This window comes from Orycteropus afer, unplaced genomic scaffold (assembly GCF_000298275.1).
Source record: "Orycteropus afer afer isolate SDZICR_OR568_19922 unplaced genomic scaffold, OryAfe1.0 scaffold00036, whole genome shotgun sequence".
Classification (NCBI taxonomy): Eukaryota; Metazoa; Chordata; class Mammalia; order Tubulidentata; family Orycteropodidae; genus Orycteropus; species Orycteropus afer.
This window is the reverse complement of record NW_006921623.1, coordinates 10,364,696-10,381,207: the sequence shown is the minus strand read 5'-3', so window position 1 is coordinate 10,381,207 and position 16,512 is coordinate 10,364,696. Positions and strand designations below refer to the sequence as shown.

Below are 16,512 nucleotides of genomic sequence, written 5' to 3'. Positions count from 1 at the left end.
AAGATTATCTTCTTTGTCTGTGTTAATTGGTTTCCCTTTTCTTTGTTGAAGAGGGTCTGTGCAATCCTTCTGCCTAGTCCGCCATCTTGCCCCGCCTCCGATTAGACAAAGTTCTTTATTTCATGGAACTTACATTCTTAGGGTGAAAGTGCCAGGAGACAGAAACCAAATAAATAGATGGGTACCATTATGTTGGGTGATGCTAAGTGTTACTGAGAAAAAGAAATCAGGAAGCAGTGAAGGTGAGATTGGTCTTAAATAGGATGATCAGGGAAGGTGCTTATAAGGAAGGGAGGGAGGGAAATGACCAAGTCATGTGGATATATAAGGGAGGAGCGTTCCAGGTAGAAGGAGGGCTAGTATGGAACAAGCAAGGGGGAGAATGATAGGGCATGAGGTCAGAGAGTGATATGAGTATGGTAGGGGTTAGATCCTATAAGGCCTTACTGGCTTTTGGAAGGGCCTTGGCTTTTACTTTGAGTAAGCTGGGAACCATTGTAGAGTATTGAGTGAAGGAGTGATGTGATCTGATTTCGGTTTTAAAGGATCATTCTGACTGCTGTATGGAGAATATATTTTGGTATGGTAATATCAGACCAGAGAGCTAGTTAGAAGGCTATTGTGATAAAATGCCCAAGTGAGAGGTGATGATGACTTGGAGCGGGTGTGACGATGGAAGTGGTGAGAAGTGATGGGACAATGTAAGCAGTAGGAATTGCTGATAGATTAGATCTGGGGTTGAAGAGAAGTAGGATATAGGGTCACCATGTTTGATATGTATCCTTCTACCCTGCAACACTGTTACCTGTTTCATTTCTTAGACTTAGTCTTGTAGAGAGCAGAACTTCAGAACCTTGAGCCTTCAGGTGTCTCAGGATCGATATTTTTCTGAGCTTTTTTTCTTGGTGACTCATTAGACTATACCCTGGGCTGTTCTTGATGTCCACGAGGGCATTGTTACCCTAAACCCAGACTAGAATCTTTCTTTTGTCAGAAACTTTCTATATTATAAGCACTTTCCTCCATGAGAGTCCCTCACTTTTGAGTTTTCTAGCTGACTCCAGCAAAAGGACACTTGCTGGCTGTCTTTGCAGCCCTGTATATCTAATTAGGCAGTTCTCGTTCCCTGTTCCTGAGTGTCTGTCAACAATGTCTCCAGCTTCATTTTTGTCCTTACTCCCTGTGGACATATCTGACAGATAGCTTCCTCTTCTCTCTTAGTGCAAATATCATATCTAAATTTTACATTTACCTTATGATTATTCCTGCCTAGCCAAAAATGATCCACAAGAATTTAGGACTGGATATTTTTCATCACAGGCTGTATCTGACAATTCTACTTTTTTTCTTTTAATGAATTTTGAAATAATACCTGTTGCCCCACAGAACCAGAGAAGCCTAAAAAAATGTCAAATGCATGCTGGGTTTCCCATGCCTACCTCTTGCGCTGGGAACAGGGGGAAGCCAGAAGGAAATAATGAAGTCACTGAACCCTGTGATGCCTATGGCTTGCCTGTAATCACATTTACCCCCTAACACTCTTCAAGGTCTTATTTCTTTTTTCCAGTCCAGAGAGTGTTATCAGAAGATCTTAGAAATAGACCCCAAGCTGCAGGCACAGGTGAAAGGTGAGAATATTCCTGCTGATATCCTTTGTATAAATTTGATTTCCCCTTTGTGCTCCTCCATCAGGGTGCCAGCCATACCTTCTCTGCTTTTAGCCACAAAGCAACATCCGTTCTCTTCCCTATGTAATCAAATTCTGTGTGTTAACAGGCCTGCTCTGCTGCTTTGCCCTCTGTTCTCCCACTCGTCTTTCCCTTCCTCCTCCTCTACACCATCATCCCTTAGAGTCTTCTACTCAGGGAGTAGCTTTGTCCTTGGATCTTTGAGAAGTTTAAGGCTGTAGGTATAGACTTTACATGTCCATTATTGAATTATTTTAATGCTTTGTGCTTTTTAACCTTCCATCTTGAAAAGGGTTGGGGGAAGGAAAGTTGTTTCTTATATGGTATTGCTGATTGTTAGGGTTTGTTTTGTTTTGCTAGATTGCCTAAATCAAATAGATCTTCAGGAGAAAGCAGAACTTCAAGAGAAGGAAGCCCATGAATTGCTGAATTCAGGAAAGAACACAGCTGTGACAACTAAGAATCTTCTGGAGACCCTTTCAAAGCCTGATCAGATCCCCTTGTTCTATGCAGGGGGTATTGAGATCCTGACTGAAATGATGACAGAGTGTAAGCCAGAGATGCATGTGATCTCATAAGTACTGTAGGTGTAAATGGACAGGGGTTAGAGGTCTGTCCTTATGAAGCAAAAATCCCTCCTTGTCATCCTTCCACAGATTTGTGTGTGTGTGTGTGTGTGTGTGTGTTGGGTGCAAATTTACAGAGCAAAATTTGTTTTATGTTCAGCAGTTCATGCACATTTGATTTCACACCCCAGTTACCATCCCTGGCCATAACAAACTCTCCTTCCCTCCCATCCCTATGACTACCCCCTCTCTGTCCCCTTCTTAACAATGCACTCCTGTCTGTCCAGCTTTCCCTCTATGTGAATGCTGTCCCTCTGGTGGCCCAGGACCGATTGCTCTAAGGGGTGTTTCTCCCTATAGTAGGGTTCCACAAATATTGATTGACGTTCCACTATAATGTAGGTACTAAGGGGGTGCACAGGAACTATTTCCCTACCCTGGCTCCATCCTCTTCCCCAGAGCATGCTTACCCTCAATGATATGCATGCAGAATACCATACCACACATGTGCAACACATGCCACATATATGCAATATATGCACACCACACATTCACTCCTTGTATACTTATACCATATACACACCCACCCACCATGCACTCATTCCATATATACTTATATCACGCACACGGCACAAATTCACACTATTATTTACTTATATCATATACACACACCACACCATACCACACACACACACAGACATGGCACACACTCATACCATACATACTTTAAATCACATAATCCACATACCACACACTTATAATCACACACCCCAGATATATCCCAAACATCCATACCACCCCTAACATCCCACCATTGGAATGGTAAACAGAGCCCAGCCCATTCAGGACATTATAGGATAACATGTAAGGCTCACCCTCAGTTACATACATTTAATGACTATTTAGATGTGGAAATAGTTTCAGTGCAAACATCACCTCTCCTCCTGCTAATGAGAACCACGCTGTTCTGTTTTACCAGTTCTTGTAAATATTGATACCAGGGCTCAAACAATTTTTGTTCCTCAATGACAGAATGTTGTTTGTGGAAATAGATGGAGTCTCTGGCTTTCCTTTAGTATACAATGGAGGGTGCTCAAATATCCCCTTCAGCAGTTTCTTGGAGATCATAGGTTCCTCTCTAGAACCTGGAAACAGCTTTGAAAAAAATATGTAAGAGCAGATGGATATGGCAACTCTTCTTGGATGTTAAGCAGCTCCTGGCATCTCACTAAAGATTACAAAATGATGAGTTGTGCAGATAACCTGTGGGGCCACCCTGACTCAGCTCTCCTTTGAACAAGTATGTCCCTCTTAGTGTGGCAATGACTGGCTGATTTGGTGAATTTATTTTTTCAGAACATAAAGGCGCTTGTTTCTTCCCAAACTGTTAATTTGGTAAGCTGGGCTAAAGGAGCTCTGGTGGCACAATGCCTAAGGCATTTGACTGCTAACCAGAAGGTTGGTGGTTCAAACCTGCCAGCCACTTCATGGAAGGAAGATGGGGCAATCTACTTTAAGATTTACCGCCTTGAAAGCCCCATGGGGTCACTATGAATTGGAATCTACTTGACGGCAGTGGATTTTTTTTTTTTTTTGACTTCCCATATTGGGTCTCTGCTTATCAGCTGAGGAGCTCTGGTAGCATAGTGCCTAAGGCACTTAACTGCTAACCAGAAGGCTGGCAGTTCAAACCTATCAGCCATTCCTCGGAAGGAAGGTTGGGCAATCTACTTCCGTAGTGATACTGCCTCGGCAACCCAAGGAGGGGTCGCTATGAATCAGGTCCGACTCAATGGCATATAACAACAACAACAATTATCAGCTGGCTGTGCTGGCTCTAGACACCAGCCAGACCATTTAGGAGTCTGACATGGTTTTCTGTGAATTTGTTTCAGGCACAGAACGAACTTTATTCAGAACACATAATGGATTCAGTATCATCAATGACAATGAGATCGTAAGAAGGTAGGGACATTTGTAAAGGTAGCCTGTGCATCGAAGGAAGGAAAGAGCCATTGCTTGTGCAGTCGGAAACTAATTGCATGAGCACTCCTTCAGTCCAGAGTCATGGCCCCTTGAGAAGCAGGAAGCTGCTATATGGACATCCTTCGAGCCTTGGGCATTGGGGAGTTTTGAGTTCTGCCACAGTTAACATTGGGAAGAGAGGCAGTGGCACTTCCCAGGGGGCCTCCAGGCACGTTACATCAGAGATATGACCATTCTTGTTGGTTTCACACCAATGTTTGCAAGATTGCTTTCTTTTTCTCTTCTGAAATTTGCTGAGCCTATCAGGAAATGAGATCAGCTGGCCCCCACCCAACTAATCCCATTTGTAATTTCATCTGAAGAAAGACCCATCTGGTAGGAGCTAGCTTGGTAAATTTGTTATTTTATTCTGTGTTTTAGTTGTTCTGGTGCAATTCCTGAAGCTTAGGATAGGAGTGTGTGTTAGAGTCACCAGTATACATTGGCATGAGTGAGGGGACTCCAGGAACCCTAAGTGGTCTGCTGACTCAGTGACCAGCTCATTGGGCCTAGTGCAGCTATTGCCCATGGCACCAGGCCCTCCATCCTTCCTCCTTGCAGCCCCAGTGTTCTTGATCTGGAGCTCCTAGTTCAGTGTTTAGCCATCCAGTGACCCTGGTGATCTGTGATCTAGGTACCAAATTACTTTCTTAAATCCACGTTTGGGAATTCTGGGGACAAATGAAAAAAAAGACCAAATAAGGAACATCAAGGCTGATTTCCAGACTTAATATTGCTCTCCTTTTCTACTCTAGGTGCTTTTCCACAGCAGGAAAAGATGCAGTCGAAGAGACCGTCTGTGTGTCTGTTCTCAAGCTCTGGCAAGCAGTGTGCACTGGGAACGGTAAGCCTGGGTAATCACCATTAATTATCGTTAATGCACTGTTAATGCAGCCACATTGCAGTCAGCCTGATTGTGCCCCTTGAAGGCCAGAACCTGGACAGTTGATGTCTAGACCTTCCCCCCAACCCCTGAAAAAGTGAATGGATCAAAAGCAAGGGCTGCGTTGTAGTTATGTCTCCTGCATCCTAACACCTACCTTCCTCCCAACCTCAGGACTCTGGACGATGGCTGCCCAATGAGTGATGTGGATGACGGCTGCCCACTGAGTGATGGGCAAGGTCGTTGTCAGCAATAATGAGTGGTCTCCTCCCCTAGCCACTTTCCCAGCTCTTTGCAGACTTGTAATGTCTGCTCATGCATTGGCAGCAGGGAGAAGGTAGATAGAATTTTTCCTTTCTTGTCTGTCTGAAAATATTGGTCCTTTTTTTGCTGACCACAGTACCCATTTTAGCATCATGAGATTTATGACCAAACCTGCTGGCAAGTTCTGATACTGTTTAGGGTATAATATTGGGCCAGTAAAAGGCTCTGGGGATTTTATTTACCTTGTTAACTCTTAAGTTTTTACATACTAGCATCTTCTGGGGTTCATTAAGTTTTTGCGTGATCTTTCTTAGTGCTTTGGTGACTTCATTGTAAATAAAAGTTTTAAGTATTTCGCCCATATTTTAGCAAAATGTGTCTTTATAGTAAAAAGTCCAACCTTGGACACAAAACACTGAAAATGAGACAAAACACCTGTATCTCCTTTTCACCATGCTACTGTGTGGAACCAGTGAGAGAGTTTGTGAACAGTTTTTTTTCTGTGAACACAGTAATTGTAAAATGCTAAACAAATGTGAGATAATGCAGTATTTTTCTTGATTTAGTAGAGGAACTTTTAAAGGCTTCATGGTTGGATCTGTAGATTCAACAGTAGAAAAATCATGTAAAGTTCTAGAAAACTAGAGAATCAGGGGACTTCCATGTGGAAGGGAATTATGACCAGACTAATACCATCTTCACACCAGCCACTCCTCGGAAGGAAGATTGGACAATCTACTTCCATAGTGATACTGCCTTGGAAACCCAAGGAGGGGTCGCTGTGAGTCAGGTCTGACTTCATGGCACATAACAACAACAACAACAATATCATCTTCAAGATGTCTTGTTGCTCTTTGTAGAGCCTGGACCCGCTCAGGGCAGTGATTTTGGAAATCCTTCTATAGGAGGGTAAAGATGGCAGGGCTGGGTGATGTTGTGTTTATCCAGGGTGAATCTGACACAGCAACCCCTTTACTTTGGTTTCTGTGAACCAGGAGGTCATATTTTGTTTTCTTTTAACATCTAAAAAAAATTACCATATTGTCAGACACAGCCTGTGATGTCAATGGTTTATCTTAGATCAATGAAATCTTGATACATCCAACTCAGTAAACACAAAGGCATTTTTATAAAGGACAGGGATGTTTAAAAGTAGAGACATGAAAATATGTCTGTGACATATTATTGAGAGAAGGGAAAAAAGCCAATTACAGGGTAGGATGTATAATGTTTTTAACATTATTCATGTGCAGGATGATTAACAGCTCCCCAGGAGAATGAGCTTACCTGGAAGGAATACAGAGAAAGGGCCTTTCATTTTCATTTAATACTATTTCTGTGTTATTTGAATTATTTACAATGAGCTACTCCTCCAGTATAAGAAAAAATGTACAAACCAAACAAGCAAACACCTTTCCATTTCAGAAATTAGTAGAGTGTATTTGACATTGTTGTTATTGTTAGTTGCCACCAAGTTGCCTCCAACTCATGCTGACCCCATGTACAACAGAATGAAATGTTACCTGGCCGTGCCCCATCTTCATGGCTGTTGGTGTGTTCAAGTCTGTTTTAGTTCCCCCTGTGTATTTTGAGTGCCTTCCAACCTAGGGGGCTCAGCTTCCACCACTATATTGGACAGTGTTCTGTTATTATCCATGGCATTTTCACTGACTAAATTTTACAAGTAGAGCACCAGGCCTTTCTTCCTTGTCTTTCTTAACAACTGTCCACCATGGGTGACCCTAATGGTATTTGAAAAACTGATGGGACAGCTTCCAGCATCACAGCAACATGCAAGCTACCACAGTACAACAGAGTGACAGATAGACAGCAGATACTTGACATAGACAGGAGTAATCATAGATAAAAGGGGCTCTGGTGGTACCATCATTAAAGCACTTAGCTGCTAACTGAGAAGGTTGACAGTTCAAACCCACCAGCACTCCATGAAAGAACGATGTGGCAGTCTGCTTCTGTAGAGACTTTTAGCCTTGGAAAACCTATGGGGCATTTCTACTCTATGCTATAGGGTTGCTGAGTCAGAGTCGACATGATAGAAATTGATTTGTTTTGGTTTGACTTGGTAGTCATAGATAAACTGTAGGATTGAGATAAAATGTAAGCAATAAAAACATGGTTTGGTATGTGGACTACCGGTCCCATACCCTGGCTCTTTCCAGGACAAAAAGGGCCCTGGTGTGTGTCTTCTACATGGTTATTGTGTGATGTATGTAAATGGGCAGTTACTGCAACCGCAGGGAGAGCCTGGGGTAAGGAAGCCCAGGTGATGGCTCTCATCCCTGTGTGATCCAGTTAACTCCACTCTGTTTCATTCCTTAGCCTAATCCTCCAGCCCTTGTCTTGCTTGCCAACATTCCTATACCTGGTCAGAAGATGAAGGAGTTGAAGGGAGAAAATCCACTGCCCTGGAAATAGCTTACAGTCTAGGAAGGAGGGCATGATTTATTGATTAATGTTGCCATATGATATTCTAGCTTTCTAGAAGGAACTCAAAGAGATGCTTTGGCCATTACATAAAGATTCATGGTCTAAAGATATTCTACAATTAAGCCGATTTCTTTCCTTTTTCTCACATTTCCAGTTACCACAAACCAAAGATCCCTATGGCAACAATAATGATAATAGTTAACTTATGTGTGCTAGTCCCTGTTCTGAGCATGACCGTGTATTGACTCATTTGATCCTCAACAATTCTATTAACCAGTTGCTCTGAGTCAGCTGCAATTCATAGTGACACTGTGTGCATCATCAAGGCAGAATGTTCCAGAGGGTTTTCAGTGGTTAAATTTTCAAAAGCCGTTTACCAGGCTTTTCTTCCAAGGTACCTCTGGATAGAATAGAACCTCCGACCTTTTGGTTAGCAGCTGAATGCATTAACCATTTGCACCACCCAGGGATTCCAAACAGTTCAGTTAAACCAAACCCACTGACATTGAGTCAATTCTGACTCATAGCAACCCCCATTGGTTTTCCGAGGCAGTAAATCCTTATGGAAGTAGATTACTCAGTCTTTCTTCCATGGAGTGGCTGGTGGGTTTGAACCGTCAGACTTCTGGTTAGCAGTCAGATGGCTTAGGCACTGCACCACCAGAGCTTGTTAAACAGTTCTTTTAGGTAAGGTATTATCCTTTTTTTTACTGTGGAAACTGAGGAACAGAGTAGTTAAGTAATTCACACCCAGCTATCTGGTTCTGGTGGCATACTGGGCAAGGATTTTGGCTGCTAACCAGAAGGTCAGTAGTTCAAACCCACCAGCTGCTCTGCAGGAGGAAGATGGGGCAATCTACTTCCATTAAGATTTACAGACTTGGAAACCCAGTGGGGGTCGCTATGGGTTGGAATCGACTTGATGACAGTAGGCTTTGCCTGGTTCTAGAGTCCATGCTCTTATTACTTCATCATCCTGCCTCTCAAGTGAGTGGAGAAAAACTGAGCCCTCCATTTGGAAGGAGGAGAACAGAACTGGTTTGATGGGTTTTGTGGTCTAAGCGGTCTAAGCTGACAAACCCTGTGTTTTGCAGAGGAAAACCAGTGTCTGCTGGTGATGCACCCTGACATGGGGAGATTGCTGCCCTCTCTCTTGGACTCCAGAGTTGTGACCATCCGGCAGCAGAGCCTGGCCCTGCTGCTGCAGATCGCCCAGACCGAGAACGGCCGGAGCCTGATCCTCAGCCACCTTGACTTGACAAGGTAAGCCCCTGCTGGCAGAACTTTCCTTGAGGCATCTCAGACCAACCACATGATAAGTTAAGCCCTGCATGTTTCCTTTTCACACTTTTGATATGTGAGGTGCCATTAGATTTCAATGAGGGTCAATAAAAGAAAGAGCTTTTGACTTGGGACTATAGTCATAGGTGATCACAAGCTCAATTGGGATAACATACTACAAAAACATTATTCCACCTCCTACTCTGGCGAGTAACGACCCAGATCTTAAAAGCTTGCAAGTAGCCATCTAGATGCAATGATGGTTCTGTCATCGTCCAGAGCAAAGAAGAATGAAGAAAACCAAAGATTCATGGAAAGAATTAGTCCTAGCAACTGGTACACCATGCGATCCATTGCCTATATGACTATGAAACCAGAAGAACTAGTTGGTGCCCGGCTACCACTGTCAACCACTTGGAAGGGGATCTATGTAGGAGATCCTGGATAGAGAGGGAGAACAATGTGGAACAAAACTCAAAATCATTTGGAGAAAAAAAAAACGGGGGGACCAGGTTTGCTGGTCCCGTAGAGCCTGGTGGAACCACTGAAACTATGGCCCCTAGCTGCCCTTCAGGTCTGGAATTGAACCCACACCTGTGGCTTTCAGGCAAACAAAAGACAGGCATATGAATTGAACATTTACCTGAGGTAGATACACCCCTTAGAAAGAACAATCATGGGAGAAAGAAGGGCTATTCATGCACAGGGAGACATGCACAGGGGCAGGGGTGCATGGAGGGATGGACACAGGGAAGAGGTGACTGTCGAGAGGAAGTGGGAGGGGAGCTGTTGTATTGCGGTGAATTGTGGTCAATGTCATGAGACAAAATGTTTGTGAAATGCTATATGGAAAGTGAATTTGCTCTGTAAATTTTCACCTGATGCACAATAATTAAAAAAAAAAAAAAAAAAGCCTTTGAAAGGAATGCTTCTTCACAGGACAGACTCCTATCTGAACTTTGTACCATGCGGTTTCATTTCCTCTGAGCAACTGGTGTGTTTCCATCTCACAGATATGGTGGGGAGTATACATGGCAGGGCTTCCATAGACAGATTTGGAGCCCATACTCAAAACAAGTCATTTGCTTCTGCCCTTTCAGTCTCCGTCCTGTATCCACCCTTTTCTTATCTTTATTTTTCTTCTTTCATTCCTGTTGAAGGTAACACTATCTTATTTTGCATGTTCTTAAACCACTTCAGGAACAAGGTAGAGTAACAATAAATAAATCATATCTCAAATATTGTTACACTTTCCCAGGCTTAAGGCAATAGGAATAGAATGTGCTTCTTTCCTGAGTTGACTTGATCAAAAATGACTGAACCACAGTGATTCTGCCCTGTGCTTTTCTATCTAAAGATTATTAGTGTGAACAGATGCAATTGCCATTTTTTAGATCAGAAAGGTTGAATATCAGCAATTTCATGTGATTCAACCCAATAGTAAGAGTAGCAATGATTATAGCTTGCTTTATAAATATTTTATATGTAATCTAAGAACAGGAGTTAACCTTCTGATTCCTTTCACTATTATTTCATTTTACAAAAAACAGACTCACTGCCATTGAGTCTATTGCAACTCATAGCGACCCCTCCTTGGGTTTCTGAGGTGGTATCACTACAGAAGTAGGTTGCCCAACATTCTTTCCGAGGAATGGCTGGTGGGTTTGAACCACCAACCTTCTAGTTAGCAGGCAAATGCCTTAGGCACTATTCCACCAGAGCTCATGTTGTTGTTGTTGTTGTTGTTGTTGTTGTTGTTATGTGCTGTTGAGTCAGACCCGACTCATAGCAACCCCTCCTTGGGTTTCCGAGGCAGTATCACTACGGAAGTAGACTGCCCAATCTTCCTTCCAAGAAGTGGCTGGTGAGTTTGAACCGCCAGCCTCCTGGTTAGCAGTCAAGTGCCTTAGGCACTATGCTATCAGAGCTCCCTCCAGAGTTCATAGATAGGTGTTATTATCCTGTTTCACAGATAGGGAAAGAGCAAGTAACTGAGAGAGTCTCACCTAGTTATCTCCCAGGTACCTGTTCCTTGGACTCCAACCCATATTCTTTATTTCCAGTAAGAAAAGGAGCCAAAACTAAAGCCCCATCATATCCTACTTGGAGCAAGTCAAACCCTTTCACACCTTTCCCATCTAGGTGAGGGGGTCTGTTGTGTGTTAAGGGCAGGGTTGTCAGTGAGCCTGTTTGTGGCTCTCGCACTCTCAGCTGGCTCAGTCACAGCCTCGATAGCTCACATCAAAGGCCTTGGAAGCTCCCTGAAACTCAGCCATCTGGGCAGATGGATTGATAACAGAGTTAAAGTCTCTAAAGCACATTTCAAATTTCAAATGATTCTGCAGTCATACTTCATCGTATGTTTTTCATTTGGTTTTTTCCCTTTGAGTAAATGTAGCTATAATTATCATAAGCTTTCTTCCCTAGCTATCTTTGAATTGCTTGAGTTTCAATTTGGATTTTTCCACTGTCTTGGAGAATAGTGTTTATGATCACCTTGTGCAGTTCTGTATACACTGTAAACATATTACCTTTATGCTTACTATTCTCATTAAAGTCCACCTGAATTAAAGTGAAGGGAGATGTAATAGACTCTTAGTAATGAAATGAGATGATTTGAAGCAGGACAGGGCTGCACACAGGTCCTGTGGCCCACACAGAGGCACATGTGTCATAGCCCTCCAAAATGTTTGCCCTCATATGGGAAGTTGAAGGGATGAATTTGAACTAACAGGAACTCAGTGAGGGCCAGTGTTTCTTTATGGAAAGTGCTGGATTTTTAGACTCAGGCAAGTCCTGAGCTCAAATCTTGTACATCTCTTTCTACTTATGTGACCCAGGAAAGTTACTTAACCTGGCTGAGTCCTAGTGTCTCATGGCCTTACTATGAAGGTTAAGAGAGGTATATATGATACATCTGCTGCATTTTACAGAATACCTGACCAAGAGAAGCTTAAGCAAAATAGTGGCTGGCTTGCTTTTCTCATACAGCAAAAAAGACAAAAGATGACAGCTGCTTAAATGCTTAAGTGGCTTGGAAATATCAAGTTGAAGATCTCTGTCTGTCTCTTTCCCTCATGGTCACACAAGGCTGCTGCAACTTCAGGCATCAATCTCTATCCAAGACAGACTAGGACCAGCCAGGTCTGTCCCTTTTACCAAGAAAAGCTACTGTTTATTTCTCTTTGGTCAGAATAGTGTCACATGGCCAACCATGGCTGCAAAAGCAAGGACATAATGGTTTCAGCTTCTTTAGTAGGGTCAGGCACGGTAGAAGGAAGTGGGAATGTCTGTAGTGAGCCAGCAGACAGTGTCTGCCAGAGTAAAGAAAGCAAGTGGTGATAGTATGTCTGGTATGGACTCCATAATAATTTTTATCATCGTTTCCTTCCTTCAGGATGCTATGTACCGGGTCCTAAATGGAGGTGACACAGCAGTTATAAGTTATTCTAGACCATTTTCTGAACTGTAACCCACCTAGAGTGATAATAGCTGCTTGTCAATAGAGTATAAAATTTGTCACTTAAAAAAAAGAGGGGTGGGGGGAGGCGGAGATGAGAAAGAGCAGTAAGCACTGTCCTCTTTCAATAACGACTCCAGTTAAGGTGTGTGTTTTGTCACATGGTGAGGAAGCCTAGTTGCTTATGTCTCCCAGGAAAAAACCCCAAGATAATCTTAGACTGCTGTCTCATCTTCAGCGCTATTCAAGTTCATTAACATTCATCCTCAAGACTGAAGAAAACATTTTAATTGGTGAAGGAGAAATCGGAACTAACTGTAAAACAAATTATTTCTGACAATGGGAACACTGAAATACACTCCTGAGGAAGTCAGGGACTTGTAGAAACTTACGGTTATCTGGGACCTGAGAGACAATCCAGTCTAGCCCCACTCAGCTCACATGTCCCCTCGGTCGCATCCCAGTACAGCCTGGACATGATGCCCTCCAGGGAAGATCCTAGAGTTTTCACCATTTTTTTTTCCCACATGATTTGGGAGGGGCACTGAAATACCTAATAGACTTGGGGGGTTTCCCCACTAATGAGAGGATGTGACTTTTACCTCCCAAGGTAGCCCACCCCATTCCAGGACAGTTCTGGTTGATATGAAGTTACCTCCTTACACTGAGTTCAAATCTGCCTGTCCTATGCTATATTGGGACAATGCTCCCTTCCTACATGGAGGACATGGTTCTGTCCTCTGAACAATATCATTAATATCGCACGCAAGTAAGATCTTACTGAAGATAATTCAGAAACGTTTGCAGCAGTCTATTGACAGAGAACTTCAAGAGGTTCAAGCCGGATTCAGAAGAGGACGTGGAACAAGGGATATCATAGCTGTTGTCAGATGGATCTTGGCTCAAGGCAAAGAATACCAGAAAGATGTTTACTTGTGTTTTATTGACTATGCAAAGGCATTTGATTGTGTGGATCATGACAAATTATGGATAACATTGAGAAGAATGGGAATCCCCGAGCACTTGATTGTACTCATGAGGAATCTGTACCTTGACCAGGAGGCTGTTGTTCGAACAGAACAAGGGGACACTACATGGTTTAAAATCAAGAAGGGAGTGCATCAGGGTTGTATTCTTTCTCCACACTTATTCAATCTATATGCTGAGCAAATAATCCGAGAAGCTGGACTATATGAAGAAAAACGTGGTATCAGGATTGGAGGAAGAATCATTAACAACCTGAGATATGCAGACGATACAACTTTGCTTGCTGAAAGTGAGGATGACTTAAGGCACCTACTGATGAAGGTTGAAGAATACAGTCTGCAGTATGGATTACATCTCAACATAAAGAAAACAAAAATCCTCACAACTGGACCAATGAGCAGCATCACAATCAATGGAGAGAAGATTGAGGTTGTCAAGGAATTCACATTGCTTGGTTCTACAATCGATGCCAACGGAAGCAGCAGTCAGGACATTAGACGTCGTGTAGCATTGGGAAAGTCAACTGCGAAGGAACTGTTTCAAGTGCTGAGGAGCAAGGATATCTCCTTGAGGACTAAGGTGCGCCTGACACAAGCCATGATATTTCCAATCACCTTGTATGCATGTGAGAGCTGGACAATGAATAGGGAAGACCGAAGAAGAGTTGATGCTTTTGAGTTGTGGTGCTGGCGAAGAATGCTGAAAGTACCACGGACTGCTAAAAGAACTAACAGATCTGTCCTGGAGGAAGTGCAGCCAGAATGCTCCTTGGAAGCAAGAATGGCCAGACTTCGTCTCACCTATTTTGGTCATGTTGTAAGAAGGGACCATTCCCTGGAGAAGGATGTCATGCTTGGTAAGGTGGAGGGTCGACGAAAGAGGGGGAGGCCTTCAACGAGATGGATTGATACAGTGGCTGTGATGATGGGCTCGAGTATAGCAGAGATTGTGGGGCTGGCGCGGGATCGGGCAGTGTTTCGTTCTGCTGTGCATGGGGTCGCTATGAGTCGGAAACGACTCGACGGCACTTAACAACAACAACAACAACAACATCTCTGCTTACTCACTTGCTTGTTTAATCTCTCTGATATCTCAAAAGAGGTGCACTCAGGACACACCCTATTCTAATCCTGTCTCATTAACCTAACAAAGACAACCCATTCCCAAATGGGATTATAGCCACTTATCAGGATTTATAACACATATTCTCTGGGGACACAATTCAACCCATAACACCTCCCTTCCCACATCCATGAGAAAAGCCTTTACTGTCAGTTCTACTTCCTCAGCATCTCCTGGATTCACTTATTTCTGGCTCTCCGCCAATATCTAATCATTCTTTGTAGGTCTTTGTGAATGCCTCCTTTTCATTGACTGTACCTCTTTATTCTGCCAGTGCCTCAGTTCAGTCCCTTAACCTTGAGTAGCTAAACCATCACATCTCTCCCTGGCTAGATTCCCTGTCTCCTACGCTACCTGCTCTAATTCAACCTCCATTTACCACCAGAATGATTTTTCTAAAATGTACATACATCCTGTTATTTTCTTACTTGTAATGCTGCTTATGTAACTTTCCATGACTACTAACAATAGTTTTCCAACCACTGAGAAATACAGTGCCTAGAAGTCACCCTGGAACTTTGTCAAAATGCAGCCTCCTGGAGCCTCTTCCCACTCAGAAACTGAGAGGGACCAGGAACCCACATCCTCCATCCAAAGCAAGTCATCTACTGAGCACACTTTGAAAACACAGACCTACAGCATCAAGCACAAATGTCCCAGCAGGCTATGGAAGTCTGCCACGATCTGGCCTCTGGCTTTGTTGCTCCCTGTTCCCCCATAAGCCCTCAGTACTAACTATAAGGAACTGCTTTTAAGTCCTTGAATATGCCCCTGCCATTTTGTGCCTCATACTCTTTGTGACTGCTGTGTGCCCCAAATGCTCTGCTTCCTCTCTCCATGTGCCTGACACTGGCCTACAAGCTCCTGGGTTCAGGGACATTGTCTTTTTTCATCTTTGTGGCCCTAGAACCTACCACATTGCCAGGCACATTGCTTTGTACATAGTAAGTGTTCATTAAATGTCGTTGATTTAATGCATAAAAGAAAAGGAATAGCTCAGATACCATCAGCTCTTCAAAGTCTTCCTTCCTCTTGGCTCTCCCCTCAACCGCTAGGTAGACTTTGTGGCCCATTTAGCATTTATTTGTTTCAATTATAGTATTTGAAACCATTTATCTTCCTTAGGAAACCAATACTGACCTCAATGTTTGTTGAATGAATAAGTAACTCTAACTTCCATTGTTCTGCAGATAGTCTGATAGGGCTGCCTAAGATTGCATTAGCTCTTCTTGGCTGCTGCAGCAGACTGTTGGCTCATGCTGTGTTTGGCTAAAAGCCTTGAAATCTTTTTCATATAAACCAGTTTTAAGCCAGGTCTCCTAATTCTGTTACCGATACAGAAGTCATTCCAAGTTAGTCTCTGATAATCAAGAAACTTTAGTTAGAACAACCCAAATGTCTATTAACTAATGAATGGATAAACCAAATGTGATATATCCACACAATGGAATATTATGACAAGGAATGAAATCCTGATACATGTAACAACATGGAAACTTTAGTTAGAACTACCCAAATGTCCATCAACTAATGAATGGATAAACAAAATGTGATCTTTCCAGACAATGGAATATTATGAAAAGAAATGAAATCCTGATATATGTTACAACAGGGATGAAGCTTGAAAACATTATGCTGGGGCAAGGAAGACAAATACAGAAGGCCACCTATTGTATGATTCTACTTATATGGAGGGAGCTCTGATAGCGTAGTGCCTAAGGCACTTGACTGCTAACCAGAAGGCTGGCGGTTCAAACCCACCAGCCACTCCTCAGAAGGAAGATGGGG

General features: G+C 43.0%; 1 protein-coding gene across 1 annotated transcript in view; it reads left to right on the top strand.

The window, feature by feature from the left end:
- The window catches only part of TTC12 (tetratricopeptide repeat domain 12), a 52,815-nt gene that overhangs the window by 20,559 nt on the left and 15,744 nt on the right, over window positions 1-16,512 (top strand). Inside the window, exons 7-11 of the mRNA XM_007936533.2 lie at window positions 1,568-1,628; window positions 2,049-2,237; window positions 4,150-4,219; window positions 5,035-5,123; window positions 8,969-9,137. Of these exons, the coding sequence (XP_007934724.2) occupies window positions 1,568-1,628; window positions 2,049-2,237; window positions 4,150-4,219; window positions 5,035-5,123; window positions 8,969-9,137 (578 nt within the window). The remainder of the gene's footprint in view (window positions 1-1,567; window positions 1,629-2,048; window positions 2,238-4,149; window positions 4,220-5,034; window positions 5,124-8,968; window positions 9,138-16,512) is intronic.